Below are 26,939 nucleotides of genomic sequence, written 5' to 3' on the forward strand. Positions count from 1 at the left end.
ACAAGCGGGCTGAAGCGGAGATATTCTTGTAAGTTCTACATCTTTTGTTCTGGCAAATCTTTTCCAGGTGCTTGTCTTAAATTGTAAAATCCAATCCAGCGAAAACAATGGATTGTAAGTTGAGTGTGAGTGATGTCCAAGTGGATTCTACTGGTTGGAAGGCAGGAAATTAGATCAGCAATTTTCTTTGCTTGTAGCTTCTCTCTGTTGACGGACTTTGAGCTCCATTTCCTGTCCTGCTTGGAGCATTGCCCACTTCTCTGTGTTATGTTCTCTTACTTTTAGCTCTGCTGCCGCCTTTTCCTCCCCAACCCCCCAACCCTGGCTTCAGCAAGGAAAATGAAGGTCTCTTTGCCTTCCCAGCACATTCATGTGGTTATAAACTTGCACACACCCTCCAAAGGCCTGGCCAAATTACTGTCAGGTATTCAAACTTTAGTGTACAGGATGTTTCATAACTCGTTTTGCCTTGGGGTATTTATATGATCAACTTACATTTTTATATCAGTTTACAGCCATGACTTCTTCCTCAATATACTGGGTTTTGTAGTTTCCGGAGGGCAATACTCTGTTGATGATCTCTTGTCCTCTTTCCTCATATACAGAGAAATATTCATTTATTTCATGAAATTTATATTCCACTAGATTGTAAAATCCTCAAAATGTTTTACAAAGAGAAGAAAAAATCAGTAAAAACTTCTAAAACTATTTGAAACAATCAATAAAATGTTGTTTAAAAAAGAGAAACATTGGGAAAGATAAACTGAAGACAAAACACACATCAACATTCTGCATATCTGGGTAGGCTTGTTCCCCCCCCCCCCCAAAAAAGGACATTGGTACCTCAGTTTTCAAACGTAATCCGATCCGGTACACCATTCGACTTCCGAAACGTTCGAAAACCGAAGCATGCATTTCTGGAAGAATTTACTTATGGAAAACTCAAAATGGAAGCTGTGTAGCATGTTTGACTTCCGAAAAGCATTCAAAAACCGAAGCAGTTACTTCCAGGTTCTCAGCGTTCAAAAACCGAAACATTTGACTTTCAAGACGTTTGAGAATTGAAGTACCACTGTACAGTTAAGGTGACTGTCTAATGTCAGTAGACAGGGAATTCCAAAGTGTAGGTGCTGCCACTTTAATACATTTTTTTTACAAATGCGCTGTGGTCTAAACCACAGGGCCTAGGACTTGCCGATCAGAAGGTCGGCGGTTTGAATCCCCACGACAGGGTGATCTCCCGTTGCTCGGTCCCAGCTCCTGCCAACCTAGTAGTTCGAAAGCACGTCAAAGTGCAAGTAGATAAATAGGTACTGCTCCGGTCAGAAGTGGCTTAGTCATGCTGGCCACATGACCCGGAAAAACTGCGGACAAACGTTGGCTCCCTCAGCTAGTAAAGCGAGATAAGCGCCGCAACCCCAGAGTCGTTCACGACTGGACTTTACTGTCAGGGGTCCTTTACCTTTACCTTTTAAAATCGGTTTTATGTGTGGCACCTGTAACAGTACAAGTTCTGCAGATCAAAGTGGCTGAACTGGCACATGAGGGGGAACATAATCTGGTTTTTAAGGACTTTATATACTAATAGTAACACCTTAAACTTGACCTTTTGGCAAACTGGCAACCGGTGCAAATCTCAGAGCACAGGTACTATATGCTGACATTCCTGTCACCAATTGTGCTGCAGCATTCTGCACCGACTGCAGCTTCCAGATCTAGCATGAGGGAAGCCCCACATAGAGTACGTTGCTATAATCCTGATCTATATTTTGCTCTAGGAGGCTTTTTCTGGTCAGAATCTGGTATATACTCCCAGAGCTAACACTAAATGCATCGCTTCTGGTAAATGAGCCGCTAGAAGGCCATGAAAATTTGTGTCCTGGGCTTTTTAGACTCGTCTACCCATCTGACCCATGGGATGTGGCTGGCGCTCTGGGTTAAACCACGGAGCCTAGTACTTGCCGATCAGAAGGTTGGCGGTTTGAAGCCCCGTGATGGGGTGAGCTCCCGTTGCTCAGTCCCTGTTCCTGCCAACCTAGCAGTTCGAAAGCACGTCAAAGTGCAAGTAGATAAATAGGTAGCACTCCGGCAGGAAGGTAAATGCCATTTCCATGTGCTGCTCTGGTTCACCAGAAGCGGCTTAGTCATGCTGGCCACATGACCCAGAAGCTGTACGCTGGCTCCCTCGGCCAGTAAAGCAAGATGAGCGCTGCAACCCCTGAGTCAGCCACGACTGGACCTAATAGTCAGGGGTCCCTTTACCTTTACCCATCTGAAACCAAAGTGGCACATTGGGTTTCAGATGTGATTTCTCCCCGCCAGCTCTCCTACCCCACTGTAGGAGCTTTGGAGGGGATTGTGTATTTAAGTGGGAAGGTAAATGTGAGGGGCTATGGGTTACAGTTCTTGGATTCCCTGACAAAGCAATCTTGAGGCAATATATCTGGGAACTTGTATCTTCAGATGTGCTAAATAAGCTTTTTTTGGTTTCCTGAACACACCTCAAGAACCTTTTTGCTGGCAATCTTTTCAGCAAGATCTTCTAACAGAGAGCCACAGTCAGCGATTTAACTTGGTGATGTTAGCGCTCCCTCTGCTGCACAATCTTTATTAAGAACTGGATTCTTTAATCCAGACAAAATAATACTTGGTGGATAATGTTAACATGGTAACTGTGTTTGCTTACATGATTCACAATGTCTCTCCCTTTTGTTGACATTCCCGCCTACCTCCCGGTGCATAGGAACAGGCATATTTCCTTTTCTTCTTCCATATTTTCTCTGTAAAATGACACGCAGTGTGACAATCCTTTTTAAACAAATAACAAAAACGGGAAGTATGGACAACGCTGCTGCTTCCTCATGTGAAATTCCTTCTTTCCTCATCTCTTTCATAAACACGAACAGCTGTAGTCTCTCATGTTGATGGACCTCGTGTCTTTGTAAAGGGTTTATATTTTGCAGTTTGCAACATCCGCTCTCAGTTTAAACAGTCTGCAGGAGGGTTAAGACATGATGGGACAGTCAGAGTGGTAGACAGTGTTCAAGAGAGAATAGGAGCAGGGGCAGCTGTAATCAGGGTAGAATAAAATTTATTATTATGTTTTTATTGTAATTTTACTGGTGTTAGCCGCCCTGAGCCCAGCTCTAGCCGGGGAGGGTGGGATATAAATAAAATGTATTATTATTATTATTATTATTATTATTATTATTATTATTATTATTATTATTACATATGGGGAGAGGAAGTAGAGTTGTCCTTGCTGTCACATTTAGTAGGTGATAATAGTGATCTCTGTGCCACAAAACCCTTCATCCTGTGGATTTTGGCAGGTCAGCCTACTGTTCACACTACACAAGAACACCTTGGGCAAGAGGGGGCAGATCCCTAGAATCGGATCCAAGCAGATCCATGTGTGCTATTTGCTTTGGCATATCTAGGTTAGGTATAGGCTCATCATCACCACGCCCTAGATTTGTGCATTACCTCTGCTCTGGGATGTAGGCGAGACCACTCCTGTCCCTAGCTTCCTTGCAAATCCCACCTAGAGCTAGCCATTGTGCAGCTGGTCTACCTCCCCTTTCCTGTAGGTGGAGTTTCCCTAGGAAATGGCCTTGGCAGGAAGCTGCAGGGCGAAGTCTGCATTTCTAGGGGGGCAGAATACACGCTTTCTGCTCTTTCCAAGCCCCCAGCTCAGGGGGGGTTGAGCGCTAGCAAGAGAAGCAGTTGGACAATCGCTGGCATTATCTGGAGAGTCTGATTTTCCTGCAGCAAGAAAGGTGGAAATGGATCTTGCTTCTAAGGAAGGCTTTGTGTTCTCTTGGAGTCTTTAGGATAGTCAACTTTCAGACCAACCCCACTTACAGAGGGGTTGAAATTTGCAATGCCACCATTCAGAAGAATGTCCTTGGCGTTATGTGTTCTGATATTGTGCTCTTTTTTTCTGCTGATGGATTGTCAGGAAGTTTCTACATTCACCATGCAGTATCAGATTCTGGAGGAAGTACAGCCTGGGACTGTTCTGGGAAGGCTGTCGGAAGAAATTGGCCGGACCGAGGGCAGTTGGGGAACCTTTCAGGTGCTCCAGTCTTCTGCAGTGTTTCCCATACAGATGGACTCTCGAGACGGTTTGCTGAGCACCACAGGAAGGCTGAATAGGGAGCAGCTCTGCCACCACAGAGACCCGTGTGTCCTCTCATTCAGCGTTCTAGCGGCCCAATACTTCACCCTGATCCATGTGGAGATCCACGTCTTGGACATCAACGACAATGGGCCTCGGTTTCCTCAAGCAGCACTGGAACTGGAGATATCTGAAAGTGTATCCTTACAGACTCGAATCCCTTTGGGCCGAGCCCTGGACCCAGATGCTGGCTCTAATGCTTTCTGTTCCTACTTCTTGTCGCCCAGTGAGCACTTTGCCTTAGAGGTCACAGCCAGTTCTGACGGAACTCAGCAGGCAGAGCTGGTGGTCATTAAAGAAGTGGACCGGGAGCTCTACTCCTCGTTTGAGTTGGTCTTGACTGCAGTTGATCATGGAGTGCCCCCTAGATCTGGGACCACTGTTGTGACTGTGCATGTGCTGGACTCCAATGATAACAGCCCCACGTTTGCCCAGGGTTCTGTGTCGGTGGAGATCAGGGAAGACGCTTTACCCGGGACTTTTCTGATCAACCTCACTGCCACTGATCCTGATCAAGGACCTAACGGAGAGATTGAATACTCCTTCAGCAAACATGTTTCTGAGGAGGTGCTAAGAACGTTTGCTGTGGAGCGTCACACTGGCAGTGTCCTTTTGCAGCAGTCACTGGATTATGAGAAGAACTCAGCCTATGAGTTGGAGGTGCAAGCCAGAGACCAGGGTGCCAACTCCATTCCAGCTCACTGCAAGCTCTTCATACGTGTTCTGGATGTCAATGACAATACGCCTGAGATCCAAGTCACCTGGGCAAAACAAGCAGCCGTACTATCAGAAGCTCAACCCCAGGGCAGCTTTGTTGCTCTAGTGACAGCATTTGACCCTGATTCAGGCCGTAATGGGCAGGTGGATTGTTACATCAGGCAAGGTGAAGAACACTTTGCTTTGAAAAGGTTCTCGCCTGGCAGCTACATGTTGCTAACAAATGCCCCCTTGGACAGGGAGAGCTGGACACAGCACCACCTGAGCTTGCTGGTCCAGGACCGAGGGACCCCACTGCTGGCCATAACCAGACATTTCACTGTCCATGTCAGTGATGTCAACGACAACATGCCCTGCTTTGAAACAAACCATTATCATGTTTCCATTGCAGAGAACAGTGAGCCACCTTCCGTTTTAGTTATGGTCAGGGCCCAAGACGCAGACTCCGGCCTTAATGGGAAAGTTGTGTACAGAATCCCAGATCCACTAGTTCTAGAGTGGCTCACTATTGATGCCAGCACTGGGGAAATCAGGGCCCATGCGGCTTTTGATGCCGAGAAGATTACCAGCCTTGACTTCCTTGTAATAGCAGAAGATATGGGCCAGCCTCAGCTATCGGCCAACGTTTCCGTGACGGTCACTGTGCTTGATGTGAATGACAATTCCCCAGTGGTAATAAAGCCAGAGCTGGAAGGTGGCTGTGCAAGTGTCACTGCTCTTGTGGATCCTGACACTGGACATGTGCTGGTGCCCAAGGAAGAAGGGAGCTCCGAACTAGCTGCCTCGCTTAATGCACCCCTTCTGCTCACTATACTGGCAACCGATGCAGACTCCGGTCTGAATGGGACATTGCTCTACAGCATCCTGAGTGGCAATGAAGCCGGCATCTGTGTCCTTGATCCCCAGTCTGGGCAGCTTTATCTGAATGGTAGCAATGCTAGCAGCCTTTTGGGCAGGGAATGGGACCTGGTGATATCTGTGAGTGACCGAGGCCCGGTGCCACTCTCCACCAGATTTCTGGTGAAGATCACATTCAAGAGGCATTGTGAGCGCATGCCTGATTCTTTCCCGGTGTCCCAGCCCCTCAGCCCCTCTGTAGTGACGGGAATCTGCCTTCTAGGGTTGCTTGCCATCTCTTTGGTAGGCTTGGGGTTGATTATGTCCCTGTGTAAAAGGGAGAAGCACGGCAGCATGGCATATAACTGTCGGGAAGCAGAGCAGGCTTACAGCCAACAGCAGCCGAAGAAACCCCCCAAGCCCATCCAGAAAGCAGACATCCATGTTGTGCCTGTGCTGCGACAGGAGGATACCCAGCAGCCCCCAGCTGAGATAGAGAATCCATCAGAAGCTGCCTGGCTTAAGGCCTTGGGGGTGCCATGCCACATGACCCCCACTCTGTACAGGACCCTCAGGAACCAGAGAAATTCCAGCAGCCTTGCTGAGCAGGCTCCTTGCTATGCACAAAGGTTCAGAAGCCCCACCGCTCGGGATGTGCAGCCCACGGATAAAAAACTCCTCGACTCCATCTTCTGGCCTAAAGACCACTTGTCGGAAAAGGCGAAGGCAGGTCCAGAAGAGGCTCCTAGTCGCCAGCACATCTTGAGAAGCCTTGTGAGGCTTTCTCTGGCAGCTCTTGCTGAGCAAGGCCCCGGAGGACAACTGGCCATGGAATCTGCCCCTGTCCAGGTAAGAGACTTCAGGACGGGAACAGGGTGGGTTGTGGGAAAGGGGTAGGTACAGCAGAATAGGGATATATAGTAAGAATAGGGATATATAGGTTCATCTATTGAATATGGCTGATGGGGCGAGGAAAGAACACATTATTCTGTTCTAAAAAGCCATGACAACTAGTCAGTAGGATCTGGCAGAATTGTATTTTTGCACCAGTTTCTGTGTTTTCTTTATCTGAGCAGTAAACACTTGTAACAGAAGTAGCAGGATTTATTTCTACCCCTTTTATTTCAGCATTGCTTACAGGGCAGTCCTGTGCAGGAGGTTTACTTGGAAGTTCTGTCCCATGGTGTGTAACGGGGATTGCTCTGTATTATGCGTCTAGGATTTCAGCCTCAAATATGTCGCTCTGGTTTTACAAATCACTTTCCACAGAAGTCAGTTCAGGGGCAGCTTCTGTTTTGCAACTTTCTGCCACTTCACCTATCATCCTTTTAATTTGTGTAGTGACAGATCCCAGAGAGACGAGGGACGAAAGGAATTGGGAGCCCAGGCTTCAAAACACTTAGCTGTGGCACTGCATGGCTACGTCTTTGAGCTGCCAATGGTGGGCAAGGGGTGAGATTTAGTTCCTCCACTGTTCTATTCAGGGTTGCTAGATTTATAAGCAATGCCAACCTATGTAGGCTTGCAACTAGAGTGTGCAGTAGAAATTACTCAGAGGAAACTGCTTACAGATAGGTAGCCGTGTTGGTCTGCCATAGTCAAAACAAAAAAAATTCCTTCCAGTAGCACCTTAAAGACCAACTAAGTCAGTTCTTGGTATGAGCTTTCGGGTGCATGCACACTTCTTCAGATACCACACTTCTTATCTGAAGAAGCGTGCATGCACACGAAAGCTCATACCAAGAACTGACTTAGTTGGTCTTTAAGGTGCTACTGGAAGGAATTTTGTTTTGTCAGAGGAAACTGTCCAACTTGGCAAGTTCAGAATCATTCAAACCACTGTAACGCTGCAGCGGTTGTCAGCTTTGCATGATGAGTGGTAGCTGCTGTGAGTAAACAGAGATGCAGATAGACACAAATGGCTTGTTTTCTTGCAGAGAGGGGAAGAGGACTAGACATTATAAATAGCCCAAGCGGAGCATAGGGGAGTGGGGATATCCTGTTAGGAAACAGCTCTGGTCAGGATTGTATGCGGATACCGGCTCTTCCTGTCTTTCAGCAAATCTCGCAGTTGTTGTCTCTACTGCATCAGGGCCAAGTGCAGCCAAAGCCCAACCACAGAGGGAACAAGTACACTGCCAAGAATGCTTCTTGCAGGTGAGTTTTGTGCACCTTATATGCCCAGCCTTGTAAAGCAGCTTTTCTCCTTCACTGGAAATGACTGGCCTATTCCTCATGTCCTCTAGAAACTTGTCTCCCTATCACAGGTGTTAGGTTTGCCCACTGTTTAATAGGTCCTGTACCTTTAAAGATAAGGGACGTGGGTGTCGCTGTGGTCTAAAGCACAGAGCCTAGGGCTTGCTGATCAGAAGGTCAGCGGTTCGAATCCCTGAGACGGGGCGAGCTCCCATTGCTCGGTCCCAGCTCCTGCCCACCTAGCAGTTTGAAAGCACGTCAAGTGCAAGTAGATAAATAGGTACCACTCCGGCAGGAAGGTAAATGGCATTTGTGGTTGCTCTGGTTCACCAGAAGCAGCTGTCATGCTGGCCACATGACCCGGAAGCTGTCTGCGGACAAATGCCAGCTCCCTCGGCCTATAGAGCGAGATGAGCGCGCAACCTGAGCCGTCCACAACTGGACCTAACGGTCAGGGGTACCTTTACCTTTAAAGAACCAGGCACTTTTGCTGAGAGGAAGTCTTCAGTAGAGGTGTAGCCAGTTCCTACATTTTTTTAAAGAGTTGACTGATAATGTGCTGAATGTCTAATGCTTCTCTTACAATGAAGGTTGTATAAGGCATAGTACTGTGGTTTTGTTTATTAACAGTTAATGAAAGTTCTCTCTTATCCACTGCTGCTGTTGGGCATATCCCCTTAGGCTTGTCACTGTGGGATCTCTGCAAAGCACAGGCTAAGCAGTTCAATGGAAGGGGCAGTTTCTCCTGTGTTGGGTGAAGGCCCAATCACCTAAGATGCTTCTCCTTTTCCACAGGAACCCCAATTCAAATGTTGAGGATCTCATCACCAAGGAGGGCAGCGGCTGTGAACATCATGACTGGGAGCTGCTGGGAAAGGAGCTAGGGAACCTACTGGACTGCCCATCTGGTGAGATACCATCACTCGTGTCTCCTCCGTCTCAGTGGTGCATTCTCTTAAGGTGTATCCTAGCTGATCTTATCCTTTCACGGGCGTATCACGTAATGGCACACTAGGCATAGAAATGTTTCTGTCTCTAATCCCTGTTCTGTAATATGCTACCTAGGAAAAGACACAGGAATAGTGCATTGCTGGGATCCTCTTCCTAGTGATCAAGGTAGAATAACAGAATTATATAGAGTTGGAAGGGACCCCTAAGGGTCATCTAGCCCAACCCCCTGCAATGCAGGAATCCCAACTAAAGCATCCAGGACAGATGGCCATCCAGCCTCCAAGGAAGGAGGTAGACAGGCTTATCTATTTATTCAAAATACTCCCTTTTTCTCCAAGCTCAAGGTAGCATACATGGTCCTCATCCTCTTCATTTAATCTCCACAACAAGCCTGTGAAGTAGGTTCAGCTGAGAGGCAGTGACTGGTTCAGGGTCACCCAGTGAGCTTCAGGGATTTGAACTCTGGTCTCCCAAGTCTCTTTCCATCACTCTAACCCAGGCATAGGCAAACTCCGGCCCTCCAGATGTTTGGGACTACAATTCCCATCATCCCTAGGTAACAGGACCAGTGGTCAGGGATGATGGGAATTGTAATCCCAAACATCAGGAGGGCCGGAGTTTGCCTATGCCTGCTCTAACCACTATACCACACTGGCTCTCTGCGTAAAACCCTGAGTACATAGTTGCTTCTGCTAGAAATGGAGGGGGCAGCAGTTAGGTCAACCGCTGATGAACAACAAAAATCTTATTGTGGTGTCCCCTCGACCCACAAAGCATTGGAAACATTAAGGGGTAGAAGCATTGGAAACATTAAGGGGTAGAAATTTGCTTTTGATTTTAAAACGAGTAATGAGATTAACAGGATGCAGAGTTCTGAAATCAGTACTCACATGAAATTACACGACTCATGTAGCCCCGAGTCTATCCTTATCAATGAAGCCTAATTTATTCTTTCGCCCACCCTGCAGGGCTGGATCTTGATCAGCTGAACGTGGAAGACCCAGCATGGATGGCGAGGCTGTCCTTTCCCATCTCAACTGACTACAAGGACAATATTGTCTCACCAGGGGCTGAACCGTCTCCACTGAGCGAGGAAACCACAGGCAGAGATGAACCTCACACTTTTGCAACCTTTGGCAAAGCAGCTGGGCACAAGCCAAACTCAGCGGAGCCCAGGCTCTCCAGTACCTTCCTCTCAGAGATGAATACACTTTTTGAGAAGATCTTGGCTCAGAAAGTCAGTCCCCAGGTAGATTGATGATTGGGGCTCTTGAGCAACTCTCAGAACGTAGCGAGCCCCAAGATCTGACTAGAGATGATGTGGGGGCTGAAACGGACAGTGCTTTGGGCAACAGAACTGGCAATTGCAGTAGCAAGGAGACCTTCATCTCTTCCAGAACAGCTACTAGCAGCCAGTCCTCTTTGTTCTTACCACATCCCTGCTGCAGGAAATCAGCATACCTCTATGGGACAATGAAAGGCAAACTGGAGCATAAGGCTCCCTGCCCCCCCCAGCCACTATTTAATTATTTTGAATTGAGTGGGAGCAGGAGCTAAGGTAAGGAAATGCTGCTTCTTGGTCAGGCACTGAGTCTCCAGCAGGTGCTGCTCACCTATTACCAAGCTTTTATACAACAATGAAATTTAGAAGCTGCTGCTTGAGTCCGTTATTTATTTATAATAAAAATAAAACTCTCAGGAACCAAATTCTGTTCTTTGAATTATTCAGTCTACCTCCCAAACTCCACTTCCTGTTTTTATTCTATTGCATTAAAATTTCCTTCCCATTAGAGAGAAGGTCCTTTCGCTCCCTTAAGATTCTGAAGCGTGGCTAAAAATCTCCTTTCCTTTCTGAAATGCGGGGGGGAACCAGTAGAATTCCTTGTGCAATTAACAAATTCAGTAAGCTCAAATCATTTAGAGAAAGACGACTAGGGCAGACTCCTTCCCCAATTTCTGTAAGACATTTCTGACTACAGTGTGAAATCGCCTGCCTGATTTTCAGAAACCACTTATGATTGTATCCCCTTTTTACATGGGATGTGCAAGTCCACATCTGCTTAACTTCAGCACCAAGTGCTTCAAGACTTGGCCCTCAAAACTGCAGTCTATAGGCTCCCCATGTTCATTTTGCAGATGCAACATTTGCTTCCATGGTGCAAGGGTCACTCAGCAGGAGCCCTGTATCCTGGCTCCATTCACAATCTGATGCTGCCTAGATGGATAGCCTCCACTGTATCATTCTTTATGCTGCGGGCAAACTGTCAAATAAGAAGTTATACATTTAGGAAGAGACGGAAACAGGTGCTGGCTATGCCCATGTGATTTGCCTCTTAAAAGGATCACTGTGGCAGCCAGTAACACAGCCACCATCTAAAGCAGAAAGTTTCTCATTAGCCATGTTATCCAACTGCTACTCCTGAAGACCACGCTAAGGACTGTAGCTTGAGGTTATCTGGGAAAGCTGTGGTAGGCATGCAGTTTGCAGAGCTATTTGCTGCATCCCTAAGGCTTCCTGTGCTCCAGGAGTGAAGCAGGCCAAAAGCTGGCTGTCCAAAGTGAGAAGCCGGCAGCTGATCCAGGAGCTGAAGGCAAGGGCTGGATGAAGAGGTTTTTGCTGCCAGTGGTGACTGGTCCCGGATCTGTGTAGCTAAGTGAGAGAGAATATCACATAATTATCACAACTGCAGTAGCCAACATTTCATTCATTCTCCAGTAAGCACCATTTCCACACCATTCCACCCCCCTCCCACAACTCAGTACCTGCTATCTCCTTCTGTGCCATTATTTTGATTCTCTCCTGTGCAGCCTTGGAGCCGGCAGCTGCTGCTTCCTGGTAACGCTGTCTTGCTGTCGGTGAGTTCTGGGAGACTCCAGTGCCCTTTTCATAGCAAACACACAAATGAAAGCTGCTTGAGGAATCCTACATGCAAGTACATGTGTATAAAGAGCATTAATCATCCACTCCAATGCACCTGAAATGCAGTATATTATTATTTTAGAACCATCCAATTCAAGGCAAAAGACCATGCTTAAGCTGTAAACACTGCCCTGGGCCTTTCCACATACACTGCCTTTTAAAAAACTGCACATTCTCCAAAGCCAGATCTATCACTATGCATAATTAAAAAGAAAAGCCCAGCTGCCAAGGCTTATGTTCACTTTAAAAATACCTAGATTGTGGCAGATACTAGGCTGACATTTGTTTTAGTTAACTGAAGAATAGATATCAAGGAACAAACAAAGCCTAGCACAAACAGAGGCACAGCAGCTCATGGATCTTGTGTTTGTGACTAGATGGAAAGCAAGAGGAGTAGTTAAACAAGACAGAAGTACTGTTTTTCGGGGACAGGAGATGGGCAGGTATGGAGGACTCCCTGGTCCTGAATAGGGTAACTGTGCCCCTGAAGGACCAGGTGCGCAGCCTGGGAGTCATTTTGGACTCACAGCTGTCCATGGAGGCACAGGTCAATTCTGTGTCCAGGGCAGCTGTTTATTAGCTCCATCTGGTATGCAGGCTGAGACCCTCCCTGCCTGCAAACTGTCTCGCCAGAGTGGTGCATGCTCTAGTTATCTCCCGCTTGGACTACTGCAATGCGCTCTGTGTGGGGCTACCTTTGAAGGTGACCCGGAAACTACAACTAATCCAAAATGCAGCAGCTAGATTGGTGACTGGGAGCGGCTGCCGAGACCATATAACACCGGTCTTGAAAGACCTACACTGGCTCCCAGTATGTTTCTGAGCACAATTCAAAGTGTTGGTGCTGACCTTTAAAACCCTAAACGACCTCGGTCCAGTATACCTGAAAGAGTGTCTCCACCTCCATCGTTCTGCCCGGACACTGAGGTCCAGCGCCGAGGGCCTTCTGGTGGTTCCCTCGCTGCACCAGCGCAGGGAACCAGGCAGAGGGCCTTCTAAGTAGTGGCACCCGCCCTGTGGAATGCCCTTCCATCCCACCAGATGTCGAAAAGAAAAATAACTACCAAACTTTTAGAAGACATCTGAAGGCAGCCATGTTTAGGGAAGCTTTTAATGTTTAATAGGTTATTTTATTTTAGTGTTATGTTGGAAGCTGCCCAGAGTGGCTGGGGAAACCCAGTCAGATGGGCGGGGTATAAATATTATTATTATTATTATTATTATTATTATTATTATTATTATTATTATTTGCACAGCCTGTAGTAGAATGCCTTGACTGAGCCAGGTGAGCACCTCCTCACCTAAGCATGCCAAACAGCTAAACTGTAAAGAGCAAAAGAAAGGGATTCTCATGTCACCCATGAACAGCCTACTTCTACTTCTGAACAGTACGCCATAACTCTTCAAGCTGATGTTCACCTCTGTCAGCCCAGCAGCAGCGCCTTCATCCAACAAACCCACGGCTTCCTGCACATTTTCCATCTTGTCTGCTCTTGGGCAGTGGCGGAGGAGACACTGAGTGTAGCGGTGCTGGGCCACGGGGTGTCCCTGGCGAGCAGCCCGCTGGTAGTAGAAGACTGCCTAGAACAGAGAACAGGGACACTACTACACATCCGATAAACTGTGCTCCTGCCAGACAAGCAAGTGTTCCTCCCTGCTGGCTTCAGTCCCACACATGATTGGCAGGCAAGTGGCCTGGCATGTTAGCCCCAACCCCACTGCAAGGAAGAACTACTACAAAGTAGAATACCTGCCTGGGGGGGGAGGAGGGGGCAGCAGCTGGAGACTCCTTCGGACAGCCCTGACATCTTTCTCTCTCTTGCTGAATGTTTTAGCTCTCTTGAGTGAAAACATTGGCTCCTTACAGGGTAGCTTTTGACTAAGCTGCAGGCACAAGTTGCATAATGCAACTGGAGGCTCTTCTATAATGTGGACATTAAGTACCTCTACTGAGGTTCTCTTTGAGTGTCGGCATAATGGAAGATTCTTCGTAACTGAATAAATGAGTTTCTCTTGTACTGGAACACTTGGAAAAGGCGTGACTTGGAGGACCGATATTTCCTGCCTAGAGCCTGACCCCCCTTTGAGGAAGGATGCAAAAACAAAGGAAGCTCAGGCAGCCTGGAGCAAGAGATGAACTGGGTCACTGCTGCAAATGGAGTGGCTGCCCCCTACGCCCACCTCCATCGTTATGGCAAATGCTCTCCTCTAGCCTACCGTTGCACATAAAGCTGCTTTGTTACTAGCTTCTTATGACAGTGAGTGTTACAGGGACAGCCATGCTCTCTTGGGATCAGCTGAGAAGACCATCAGGGAAAATCAGAGAAAGGGACACAGGAAGCTGCCTTCTACTGAGTCAGACCATCCACCTGAGCATTCCTTACAATGACCGGAAGCTGAATTCAGGGGTTTCAGGCAGGGAGCATTCCCAGCCCTACCTGAAGATGCTGGGAATGGACTCTGGGAACTTTCACATACAAATCCAGTGTGTGTGATGAACTGCAGCAAGTATCCCACTGCAGGTCTCTGGGTTAAAGCTTGTGACTCAGAAAGAGAAACAAATTATGTCTCCCAACACACATGGCACACACTGAAGTTGCCCCCCACTTTCCTTCCCTCTTGTGCACAGCAGCAACACACAGGCCAAGAAACAAACGGGAATGGAGGACCTTGGCCACGTTCTTCTTGGTGCCTCTTCCGTGTTCGTAGCACAACCCCACATTAAACTGGGCTTTGCTGTGGTTCTGATCTGCAGCCAGCTTGAAGCAGGAAAAGGCCGTTTTCCACTGCTTGTCATGCATGTTCTCAAGCCCTGGGGAAATAATGTAAAAACAGTGGTCCAAATTCTAACCTGAGATGGTGATTGCACCTATTATCAAAGAGAGAATACCCTCAGGAGGACACTTATGATTCAAACTATTCGCTAATTCAGAGGCTATCCTGCAGTGAAGATGAGGCAGGCAGTGGCAATTCAATATAAAATGTATATATATAAAATTCATTTTCAGACAAGTTCCCACTGCACTACACTACATCCAGCAAGTCCTACTATCTCTGTTTTACAGCTAAAAACACAGGGAACAGTACATACTCAGGTACTTAAGGTGGCACGGAGCATAAAATTGGACACAGTTACGCAGCTGGTCATGTAACTTCTGCAAAGTCTTCCTTTAATCTTATTTAACTAGGCAGGACATGACAATAGTGAAATAGGATGCTGTTGCAAAAAAACAACAACACTCTGGTGAAAAAATGTTCAAATGCACCACACTCTCACCTACTTATCTAGTCATCACGGGATGAATGCTTTTTCTTACTTAAATGGGAAATATTTCACATGTCATTTCACGTACCCAGGCACACACTGGAAGAAGCTACCTTAAAGCACAGCTCCTATGATGCTCTTTCGTATGAAGTCACACCTTTGGTACATCTAGGCTTGGCATCTACTCTCAACAACAGCAGTTTTCATTGAAAGAACCCCCCCCCCATGCCTTCTAACTTGAGACCCTTTGAAAACGTAGGTTGCTGAGGAATGAACCTGAGACTTTCTTGATTCAACACATGCTCTCTATCATTGCCACAAACCATTGAGCCGTGATGGTGAACTTTTTCCCCTGTCTTCCCTACCTTCCCCCATGGCCACCCATCCGGCACTGCCTGCACACAAAAATGGCCATCATGACTGAATCCAAATTGCACAAATTATTCCCCCCCCCCCGGACAGCATGCGAAAAATTATTAATTATTATTTCCACTCTTATAAATCAATTTCTCCCTCAAGATAGAGCAATTAATTCATTTCATCCAATTAATTCATTTCCCCCCTCAAGACAGTGCAAATCACATTATTAATTCTTCCATCTCCTCTTCCCCGCAACCCGTCCCCCACAAAAGAAAAAACTCTATAAAGATTTATAAATCATGGTTTTAATTAATTCATTCCCTCCCCAGCCCAGACCAGCATGTTAACTGTCTTTGTTATTATTTCAAGCTCCCACTGTATTTTAAGACTCATCAGAAGGATTTTTGAGTTTCTGCCTGCTGCTGTGATGCTCAGGGCTCATTCACACTTCCTTCTGCGCTGCACTTCCTAGACGAAGGTCTGTGCTTTAAAGTGCCAGGTCTGAGCACTCCCCCTCCCCCACAGTGCTTTTCCTGCAGAAACCTGCTCTTTTAACGCTGAAGCGGAACAAATGGCAATCTTGAGTTTTCTGCGGATTGCTGTTTGCTCTGATTCAGCTTAAGGGTGGGTTTTCATGGGGAAAGTACCTGGGCAAGGGGAGGGGTACTTGGACACAGCACTTTAAAGTGCAGACCTGTGCCTAGAAAGTGTGGCACAAAAGCAAGTCTGGATGAGCCCTTCGCCTGCTGGCTCTAAAGTGCAGCAATCAGCTGTCCCCAATGGCTGCCAAAAAGAGATGATCCAGGAGAACAGGCAGTTCAGTTATTACTGAGAACAGTAGTAGAAGTCTCTCTTGGGCAGCCATCAGTAGGAAAGAGTTTATGAAAGCTAACCAAGGCTACTGTGCACTGCAGAAACCCTCAGCATATGGAGCCAGCTATTCTATGGAAGGACTGCAGAAGCAATATGGAGACCAAATATAATTTTGGGAATTCTGTGAACACAGTCCAGGAACAGTTCAGAGGACAGTTTGGATCTGTTTAATTAAAAACCAAAACCTTTGGGGTCGGGAGTCTTTAGGGGCCACAGAAAACCTTTTAGGGATGGCTGTGTTTGATCTGCAGGCTGCAGGTTAGCCACCTCTACCACAGAGGCACCCCCCCTTCCTTCAGCACTCAGAAGTAGTCATGGCTGAATTGGAGCCTAGGAATCCTTTATTCCATCCCCACTGAGTGGCAAAGACCAAAGGTTGATCCCTGAGACTCTACTCCTCTCTCCTTATATCTCAAATGTCCAAGCATATCAATGGTAGCATATGATATAGCAGACGTTCTTCCAAATATACAAGATAACTAGCGTATACAAAGTTAGACTGGGTCATACAAGAGAATGGAGCAAGCCAAGGTGATTTAACCAAAGACCAAGGAAAGGTTTAGCCATATAAAAAAAGGGGGGGGCAAAGAGGGAGTTTTTGCTGCATCCCAGAACAAACAGCTCTGCTCTCCCAGCAAATGTTACAAGATAAACCTATGCGGAATACTTAGGGGGCTGAGTAAACTGCATAAAACTGAAAGGAAAGGGACCTACAGAACTCTGTGCTACTGGGCCTGAGTCACTGCCCTTTTTAACATAAGTGAGTGGCTTAAACCTCTAGTATCTCTGTCAGGTCTATGACACAGTAGAAGACAGAAGCCCCTGCCTGACGAAGACGGGATAAGTAACTCTATAAGCTGTTACCAAGGATGTTTGATGCCACGGAAATGCTGGCTTGAAACACCTGCTGCACTTGAGAAGCAGCTTCACCAACAGACGACTCCTCTTCCAGATTGCCCTGCACAGGAGAGGCAAAAATGAAAACTGTGTATAGGTTGCCCATCTGTGGACAATCCTCTCTTTGCACTAGCTTTCACATTACAGGCATCTTCCCCACCTACATGTGTTTATGTATGCATATGGCACCAGGAAAATCAATCAATCAATCAATCAATCAATCAATCAAATTAAATTGTAAAAGGCACAAAAACAGCCTGAAGAGAGTGGGAAAACTGTGGGGGGAGGCACTAAAAGAGTGAGAAAATGACTAGCAATCGCATAAGCCTTTGCAACTGCAATCCCAGGAGCCTTTGCACCAGTTTGAGAAAGGTTTGGAAGAAATGATTGTGATGGAGTTTGGCAGATTTGGGACAGAGTTTGGCTTTTTAGATGGTGCTCTTCACTATATGCAATTTCACATATAGGAAATCCGCATGTTGTGTGGGGGATACGTTCCAAACCCACCCCTTTTGTGACATCTTTATGATGTTTGGGGGCTACTTCCAGGTTCAGCGCCTGCACATATGCGCAATCACACATCATTTGGACACTCCTATATCTGTTGTTGTCTGTATATGCGAAGTACCCGAGAATGACCCCCCTATAAGTGGGGAGATGCAAAAGGGAGAGTAGGAATCCTTCAACCCTTCCTCGCAACCCAGGTTCTTTGTCCCAGGAAAACTTGCTCAGAAGCAGTTGCTTCTTCAGAATTTCTAAAGGTGCCCACAATTACTGTTCTGTTCTGTACCAAAGAAATCCTCATATTGTGTGGCAATCCTACAGTCACCAGACATTTGGAGTGAGAATTGAAAGACTGTCCTTTCCTAATGGCTCTTAACCTAAGGATCACAAAAATAAGAAAGGAAGAAGTGGATGGTTTTCTGGAGCAACTGCGGCAATTTGCAAATGGACAGATAAAAACTATTTCATTCTCCCACTTGTGTTGAACACAAAGTCTGATTTCCTACCACTGCTGAGAATATCGAGATTAATATACTGACAACCATATCCTCCAGCAGGAGACTGGACAGGTGGAGTCATTTCCTGAAGTGTAGACTTGTCACTGGGCTTTGGGAAACTGCTGGTCAGAATGTGGCCATAGCAGTGACCCTGCAGTTCAGAGGTGCGAACTGACAAATGTCACAAGTGGCTGTCCTGGCATTTTCACACTGCTTTTGACTGCAGACCTTGGTGACATGAAATATGCTAGCCTGGCTGTGAATTTGGTACTCTTTACAAATAATCTAATATACCAACTCCATGTGAATAGGCCCCAGCTGGAAAGAGGGAACTCAAAACTCAACAGAAAGATAGTGTAAGAGATCAGTTCAAAATATCCAAAATTGCCATTATCCTTTCTTTCAATTGGAAATTTAGATACATTCAGATGTATCTCATGACATATGGCCACACTTTTAATGGCTACATCCCAAAGCCCAAAATGATGCATTTTAAATCATATTCTCTATCTGTTCAGAACAGATTCCTTCTTTATCATGTTACATGTTTGTTGCACAATTATTGTAGAACAGAACTGTATTGCTTACACACATAAATTGTGCTACTTTTCTAGAATGCATGCTAAATTTGCAGTAGTAGAAGAAAATGCTCTTGGAGTTTGCTTCAGAACTGAATTGTGGTGCTATTCACACACAATTGTGTGAGTTGCATGTCTGTGTGTTACTGACCTACATTTAAACAAATGTCCCTTTCTTGTAAGTCTTGATCAAACTAATTTTGCAACTGTGGTGTTTAGTCAAGATTCCCTGGAGGAATTTCCCTCAAAGATTCTTGGGAACTATAGTTCATTAAGGGTGCTGAGAGTTGCTAGGAGACTTCTATTCCCCTCACGGTGGTTCATCAATCAATCCCTCTTCCCAGGGGTCTCCTACCAATTCTTAAGTCACTGATATACTACGCCCGCTGATTATACTATGTCTATGCCCTGGATCTACTAAGAGAAGACTTGGAACATGTCACAGAAATCAGGCGGCAGGGTGGTGGTGGGGGAGGGAAACCTCTTCCCAAGCCCTGGAAAACCACATTAGTGGGGAGATGGTCCAGGCAGTTCCACCTTTAATGCTATTCCCTTCTCTTTCAGCCTGACAGCTGTGGCACTCATGACTTACTGGCACTCAAGACTTTACATGCAGGTATAGCAAGAGCAGTTCTGCTTGATCACAGGGTTCACTGAGTCCAGCCTCTCTCAATCTGCTACTAGCAATGAACATTTGGATAATCTCTTATCATCATATACAACATAGCCATTTGAGGTACATTTCACTTCCTGTCAGTTGTTTAGAGGGCTTTTTAGGTGAATATTTTTTGCCCTCTTACCTCTTCAGTATATCCCTTATTTCTTGATATTAAAGTCAACACTTTAAAAGAAGATTTCAGAAAGTTTAGAAAGTTAGCACATGCTAATTTTACTGAAGCCAAGTAAGTGTTTTATTTTTTCAGTGAATCTTTAGCAAATCTACGGAGTCAGCAATTTCAGTACTGTACTGGAATGATTTGGTGCCATCAGATGGCAGAAGTATATATTACAGGATACGCTTCATCTTGTCAGGATTAAGAGGCAGTAAGGACCGTTGCCAGAACGCAAGATGGGTTAGTCCTTCCTTATGGAAAATTAAAAATGCTTTTGTATCAGAAGCTATAAAGCCTGGCTTGATAATAATACAAAAGATGTGAATGCAGCTCTCTGGCATGAAAAGTGCGCTTCCAGATTTGGACCCAGAAATTACCCACCCGTCCCTGGCCCCTGTGAACACCGGTGGAGTGTGGGTAAGCGCTCACCCCCATTCCACCCTGCCCTGCCCCCATTCTGCCCTTTTAGTGAAGTGTTTAGAGACTTTTGGGGTCACTTCCAGGTTTGGCATCGTTCATTCACATGTGCATGATTGTGCATCATTCAGACGCGTGTTAATCGGTCATTGCCCATATTTTCCCTTTGTATTGCATTTTGAGTGCAACATGTTGCAGGAAATAATAATAATAATAATAATGACAACAACCTGAATTTCTGTTAGGATTTTCCAACAAATTCAAGAGCACTGTGTCAGCTCTTGCCTTACTCTCTTTACCTCTTTCAATCCAAACTTCTATAGTCCTGATTAAAATGCATCTTGTATCTTTAAACATGATTTTAGTAAAACTGGAAATCCTAGTAAATATATTCCCAAACCGTGTGTCTCAGGCCTGAACAACCAGGCAGACACAGCAATGCTGTTGTTTAAAGTTCACTATCCAGTTTCATCCTCAATCTGGGTCGTGACACTATCATTTCCCCAAGTCTCTGTTTTTCAGGCCGCATCTACTTGATACCACTTAGCTGAGACACCATCACTCTCTGTTAGCTATTCTCCTTACCTGGACAAACCTACTTCCTGCTATTACCATATAGCTTCTTCTATCTGTACAGCCATGTGAGCTTTCCACCTTCTTATCAGATACCACTTGGTCTTCTCTGTCCTGCTTTTTTAAAGGCTTCTGTCACCTATCCTTCCCTTGGGTTCCTATATCTCATCACACTAACTCAGGCTTCCTCAAACTTGGCCCTCCAGATATTTTTGGCCTACAACTCCCATGATCCCTAGCTAGCAGGACCAGTGGTCGGGGATGATGGGAATTGTAGTCTCAAAAAACATCTGGAGGGCTGAGTTTGAGGAAGCCTGCACTAACTACTCAGCCTCCTTCTGAGGCTCTGCTCCATTCTGAACCTCTCCTCACTGCTCCTGGGCAGCCTTCCGCAATGTGATGCCCTTCACAGGTTTTAGACTTAAACTTCCATAATCTTGGACCATGGGCCATGCTGGCTGGGGCTGATGGACACTGAAGTCCAAACCATCTGAAGAGTGCCAGGTTGGGAAGGCATAGGAATTTAATCCCAGCCGAAATTGGTATTTTCTTCTTCTTTCACAGAAGCTGGAGAACATTCTGTTGCTAGCAGTTTTATCCCCTGAGCAGTTGGAACACGCACATTTTGCGACATCAACCAACTGTTGTCAGATGAGTCAACCCAAAATCTTTAAACACTTTTTATGTCAATGTATACAGTTTGCATTAAGTGAGCTGTCTTGCTAGAACCTCAATGTCTGGCAGATTTCAAGAGACAACGTATACCTGCAAATTCTGAGTAACAGAAGGAAACATGGATGATACCACTTCAGTAAACAAACCAAGATTCTTCACCTGGGGTGGTGCTAGTGATCATGGCCCAAGACTGTGGTGCCTTATAGCTTAATCTACGTAGGCATATCCATTTCTTACTCTCATTGTGCAATCATGTCAAGGTAGGGGTTCCAAAGCAAACATTAAAATATGTGCCTTTGCTTCTACCCTGAATTTAGTTGGTCTCAAAGCTATCACGATGTCCCTGAAGTTTACCAAATGCACATGAAATCCACATGATACTAATACGGCAAGTGGTATCAAGGTTATGCAGAGTGTGTTCATGCTTTCGAAAAATTAAAGACCCTTCCCTAGCTCATTATCTCTTACTTTAGAAACTCTGAGCTAAATTCATGCTAAAAGTCAAGTCCCACAAAAAGAAAAGAGGAATTACCTGCAAGCGTAATAGGGACGAGTCTGGATCAGAACTTGTGCTGGATAGGAAGAGGATGTCCCCTGCAAAAAAAGAAAGGGGAAAAAAAGGTAAGGCAATGACAGTCTGGGCCTCAACACAGAGTTGCCTTCCCTGCCATACTCCTGGTTGCCCAGATCTGGAAGTTGCAGCTTCCTCTCCTACTCTTCTGTTAAATCAGCAATATTTTGTGATATGCCTTACAGCGGACAGCTCTCTTCTACGTCCCTTCAACTAAGTTTTACTCAGAGTAAACCCACTGAAATTAACAGGTTTCACTCAACCTTATCCATGAATTTAAACCGGTCTATTCTGATTCAACAGTCACCCTGCTCATCTTTGAGAACTCAGTCAAATAAATAATTTGGCCAGAGCCGTTCTTTGCACAGCATGGGCAGCAAACTGTGGCACAGATCACAAAAGTGGAATAAGGATCAAGAATCTGTGACACATTTGGACAGAAGCAGGGGAGCCCAGTCAGGTACAGCACTATACCTAGGCCTACACTGCTGCCTGTCTCCACAAAAACTCACCAGACTGGGACGAAACCTGTGGTTAATAAAGGGGTTCCTTATTAGCAGTTGTGTGATTAGATGGGCACACTCCTGTGCCTCCACGTTACCTTAGTGTAAGAACATGTGCTTTGCATATAGCCTTCCCAGGTTCAACCCCTGGATCGTAGAGGAGGGCTGGGAATTGCTATTGCAGAAGCCTTGGAAAACAGTTGCCCCCTGGAGAAGACAGCACCTCTCTCACATTAGCCACAAGGCTATTGTACAGCTATACCCACTCTCTCTACTGGATTTTAGAGATTCTGTAATGACCCAAATACCTGTTGATTACAAGAACCCCATTCCCATTCCCATTCACCTATGGCCAGAAGGTAATTAATGTAAACAATTTTTCTTCTTAAATTGCAGCTATTTGGGTTACTAATAATTTATTGATGACTATATTGCTCATCAATTTGTTTCGACAAGACTTTAAACTTCCTCTTTTTGTAGACGTTTTTAAGTCCCACTTTCTTCTTTCATTAAAAGTATGAAAATAAGGGTGATATATTCATTCAAAACCTGTCTTCTCCATTATTTAACCCAAATAATTCAAATGCTTTTGAAACACAAGGTACTTGACTGGAAAGTTCCGTAAAGCAGCTACTGATTGGAAAGCCCACAAGTGAATCTCCTGTTTAACCAGAGACATCTCAGGCAACCATGTCCCAAGCCAAATTCTCTCCAGGCTTCTGCCTCAGAACAGGCTGCTTGCACGACCTGCTGATTTGCCTGTCCTCGTTTGCAGCTGGCCACGACCCCATGCATTCTGATGTGTCTTTGCATTCTAAAATCAAGATCTGTACCTGTTTCTGAAACATATTGATATTGTTTTGGCTGTGAAGTTTTGCTAGATGGATTCTTTGGTGCATAGCTGGAGTCATCTCCCACGAAGAAATGTTGTTCCTCTTTCTCACTGGAGCAAGCAGAAGGGGCTGTGGGAGGGACTGAAGGAGAGGAAACATATTAAAAGTACATAGGATGCTGTCTCAATCCCTATTTTACGAAGATAGATCTTCAAGCATCTAGGAGTCTTTACAATTCTGATACAGTTTTACTGCTGGAGTTTCTAGTGCAGTACATATAGCTGAAGTGTGGGTGTGGGTGTGTGCGCAGTGTATTCTTCCCAGCACATGATGCTCTAGACTCAGTTGTGCCATTCCCTAGCAAGCTTACCTGAATGTTGACTTTGGGGCAAAACAGCAAGATGACCCTCCAATTGGTAAAACCCAACATCTCCTCCACCTGGTTGCACAGAGCTCAGCCTTCGAACATGCTTCACCAACTCCACAGCAAGAACAGCCAATGCACTCTAACAAAGGAGAGCAAGGGTTAGGGACTATCAGAACAGCTTTGTTAAAGGCTATATACAACTCTGTTCCTATTATAAAGACACCCTGGCTTCTGCCCCTCCAAAGCGACCATTCTCTTCTACCATGCAATCATCCCAGGCCTACTTACCAAGGTGAAGGATGTGCAGTGATGCAAGAGGTTCCCACATCCACAACTTCTGTGCTGCTGGTGCCTACCATGCCGGCTTCAGAAAGAAGGACAAGAAATGAAAACGGATATGGAAACCAGAAAATAAGCTTGCATTTAATTCAGCCTGCACCAAAGCTTTGGAGAAAAGGCTATGTGTGACCTACTCCACAATCTACACTCAGACACCAGCTTTTCTTGCGGTTGGGGTTACCTGCCACTCAGTTTTCATATTAATATTCATCTGTGTTTTTCCCGTATGTAAGCAGGGTTAGAAAAGTTAACTCAACAATTTTCTTTCCCCCCTATGAACTATTCACCCCAAACATATTTAGCTTAAATTTAGTGTCAGGTGGATGCAGAACTATAGCACTGGAATCTCTGGGCAAGTCTCCAAAGTATAGTGACCTTTGAGTCGAGGACATGGTTCATCTGTGAACTTGTGTAAGCCTGATGCTGGCTGTGTTCTGCCTCTCCAGCATGGATGTAATTCAAGCTGGAGCAAAATGGAGATTTCTAGAGGATGATGAAAAATCTTTTTAATTTTAGATTGCAATTCTGTACTCATGATCTGCTGGATATGGTGGAAACCCCTTTCTGCCCCCCTGACATGGCAGTAGATGATGAGATACACTTTAAATAAATAATTTATTTTTAAAAACTCGGTAGAGAGAAAAACAAAACAAAAAAACTCTGCCCACCCCTACGCCTCAAGCCACCCTCATGATGCAGTAAAATATGATGCAAACCAGCACCCAGTTACAACATACCACCAACAGCCTATGAACCCCACAGAGGGAGATAACTCAAATGCTGGAGCTATTTCTTTCTTGCCTCAGGGTGTGCACACTTACAACACACAAGGGTGATGGTACGTAGGGAGAAAGGGCACTCTGCACAAAGCAGCCTGTCAGAGCACATAGCTAACACTCCTTTAACTAGAACCCAGACTTGTACCTTGTCTTGGAACTCTAGACACAAATATTCAACAGCAACTCCCACTCCACCTCCACAACTGGAAGAAAGCACTCCACAGAGGTAAACAAAGAAAGGCAGCAACCATGCTACAAGGTATTGTTTCTGCAGCTGCCCCCGTGGGCAGTTGCACGTGCCCTGAACACCCGTGAATGGGAGTTGCCTATACACACACACACATATACAGCACGCACACACCACATGCTTTTCAGCACTGTGCTATATGTGTATACTGTGTCTTGGCCAAATGTATTGCTTTAACACTCTGCTCTACCAACAGCTGGGAGCAGTGTCTCCCACAGACAGTAAACCCACACCTAGGACAGTATCCTGCAGGAGAGACAGGAAGGCATGGACTCAAGTGCAGGGCTGGAAAAACTGTCCCTGCATGTGCAATGTTCCACTCGAAACCCCAAAGGGATGAGGGGGAAGTTCTGTTTAACTGAGAAATCCAAGAACAGTAATCCTTCCTCTTACATGCATTTGACTTGTGCAATCTCAACAATATGCTGTTGAAGGCAGACTGCTTTAAACCACACAGGTAAAGTTCAAAGGAAGGCAGGTAGCTTAAAAGATCTCTCTGAACTGGGTCCACTCGGCACACCAACTTTGGAATACTCTCACAAGATCTCATGAGACAATCTGACTTTTGAGGGGGATCTCATGCCAGCACACCAAGCAGTCCTTGCTCCCCAAGCAAGGGGGAGATCTTAAAAGCTATTTTCGCACCAGGTCTGCTTTGGCAACCCAGTGTGAAAAAAGTTTGAAAGCTCTATGCTTTGCTTGCTGAGCAAGACCCACTCAGCGTGCCAGATCTGGGAGTGCTGGGAATGCTCTCTCCCCACCTCCTTACTTGCTAGCCATGGGGCGGATCCAAGGGCTTGATGTAACCAGGTTTCTCTTTCAGCCGGAACTCACCAGAACTCAGTTCTGGCACCTCTCAGGTGGGCAGCACTGCCATTATAGAAGAACAAGGGAGGCATTCATGGTGAGTTCCAGCACCTCTTTTTCTAGAAAAATAGTGCTGCGTGAAACCCTTGGATCTGAGTCCCATGTAAGATGAGGGAATATTGTATTGCAGCTTATTTTATGGTTTACATCTATCATTCGGAGCATTATTAAAGCCTTGAAATCTAATTCCTCAGTCTTCTCTGTTTAATAACCTGTGACCATGTAATGAACTGCAGTGTTATTAAATCTGTATCAGTAATGGCTGTCCCAAGTGCCTCAGGGATTCAGGGAGGCAGTGGGACTTAGGCTATGCTTGGAGCATGGGGTGCTAATCTGAAAACATGCACCAGCATCCACATCAAAGCAATATTCTAATAGGGTCAGATTCTAGGGCAATACACTGACACAAACCACTTTCACAACTCATCACTTTAAAATATAAAATAAATGTACACCTAAAAATATAAAGCATTAATGGGGAGCTGCTCGAAAACAGATATATAATGCAGGTACACTCCTCAGAGCTAGGACTGGCCACAGCTCCTTGCTGAGTTTATGTGTAGAGGTAGCGATGGAAAAAGAACTGGAATAACATGATCAGCTCCTCTGGCTACAAAAGAATTGCATGGTGACAGTGGGCACTGTTTTCCAAGGGAAGCTGGCAGGCATAGCTCTTTTTTATTTATTAAGTTTAAATACATTAACAGAAAAACAAACATGAGGCATAGGGCAATAACTGTTCATAATATTGCTATACTATTATATAAAGGATCAGTATGGTTAAGCTGACAACTAAGAAGTTGAGGGTCAAAGGATTATGTTGAGGAGAAGGATTATGGTTGTGTTTCTTCCAGCCAATGTGAGTATGGAGTAAGTTACGTGACCTAGAGGTCCGTAAATGCCGAAGGAACAGGTGGATGTATTTGATGGGTTTTAACAAAGTCTAAAAATTCCCCACCAGACTGTCATGAAGGAGCCTGGTTCTACCTTTCCCTTTAGGAATCTGAAATGCCGTCTCAGCTTTTTTGAAATGTTTGACATCTTTTGTTTTTATATGTGATGGAAGCCACCTAGAGTGGCTGGGAAAACCTAGCCAGATGGGCAGGGTATAAATAATAAAATTATTGTTATTAAATTATTATTATTTTCCTGAAGAGCAA

The 26,939-nt window shown here is 45.5% G+C and overlaps 2 protein-coding genes across 2 annotated transcripts in view; one reads left to right on the forward strand and one right to left on the reverse strand.

Annotated features, from left to right (window-relative positions):
• On the forward strand, positions 1 to 10,588 carry PCDH12 (protocadherin 12). Its single transcript, XM_081917741.1, has 4 exons — positions 1 to 6,583; positions 7,794 to 7,891; positions 8,726 to 8,838; positions 9,850 to 10,588. The coding sequence occupies exons 1-4, from the start codon at positions 3,884 to 3,886 to the stop codon at positions 10,137 to 10,139; spliced, it is 3,201 nt and encodes a 1,066-aa protein (XP_081773867.1). The 5' UTR covers positions 1 to 3,883; the 3' UTR covers positions 10,140 to 10,588.
• Positions 10,537 to 26,939, reverse strand: part of DELE1 (DAP3 binding cell death enhancer 1) — a 20,940-nt gene continuing 4,537 nt past the window's right edge. Inside the window, exons 3-11 of the mRNA XM_081917865.1 lie at positions 23,836 to 23,911; positions 23,551 to 23,686; positions 23,181 to 23,321; positions 21,806 to 21,867; positions 17,164 to 17,257; positions 14,471 to 14,613; positions 13,221 to 13,382; positions 11,645 to 11,762; positions 10,537 to 11,531 (exon numbers count right to left, since the gene is read on the reverse strand). Coding sequence (XP_081773991.1) covers positions 11,284 to 11,531; positions 11,645 to 11,762; positions 13,221 to 13,382; positions 14,471 to 14,613; positions 17,164 to 17,257; positions 21,806 to 21,867; positions 23,181 to 23,321; positions 23,551 to 23,686; positions 23,836 to 23,911 — 1,180 coding nt within the window. The 3' untranslated portion in view covers positions 10,537 to 11,283. The remainder of the gene's footprint in view (positions 11,532 to 11,644; positions 11,763 to 13,220; positions 13,383 to 14,470; positions 14,614 to 17,163; positions 17,258 to 21,805; positions 21,868 to 23,180; positions 23,322 to 23,550; positions 23,687 to 23,835; positions 23,912 to 26,939) is intronic.

The sequence above is a fragment of the Podarcis melisellensis genome, assembly GCF_964234715.1.
Source record: "Podarcis melisellensis genome assembly, chromosome: 7".
Lineage (NCBI taxonomy): Eukaryota > Metazoa > Chordata > Lepidosauria > Squamata > Lacertidae > Podarcis > Podarcis melisellensis.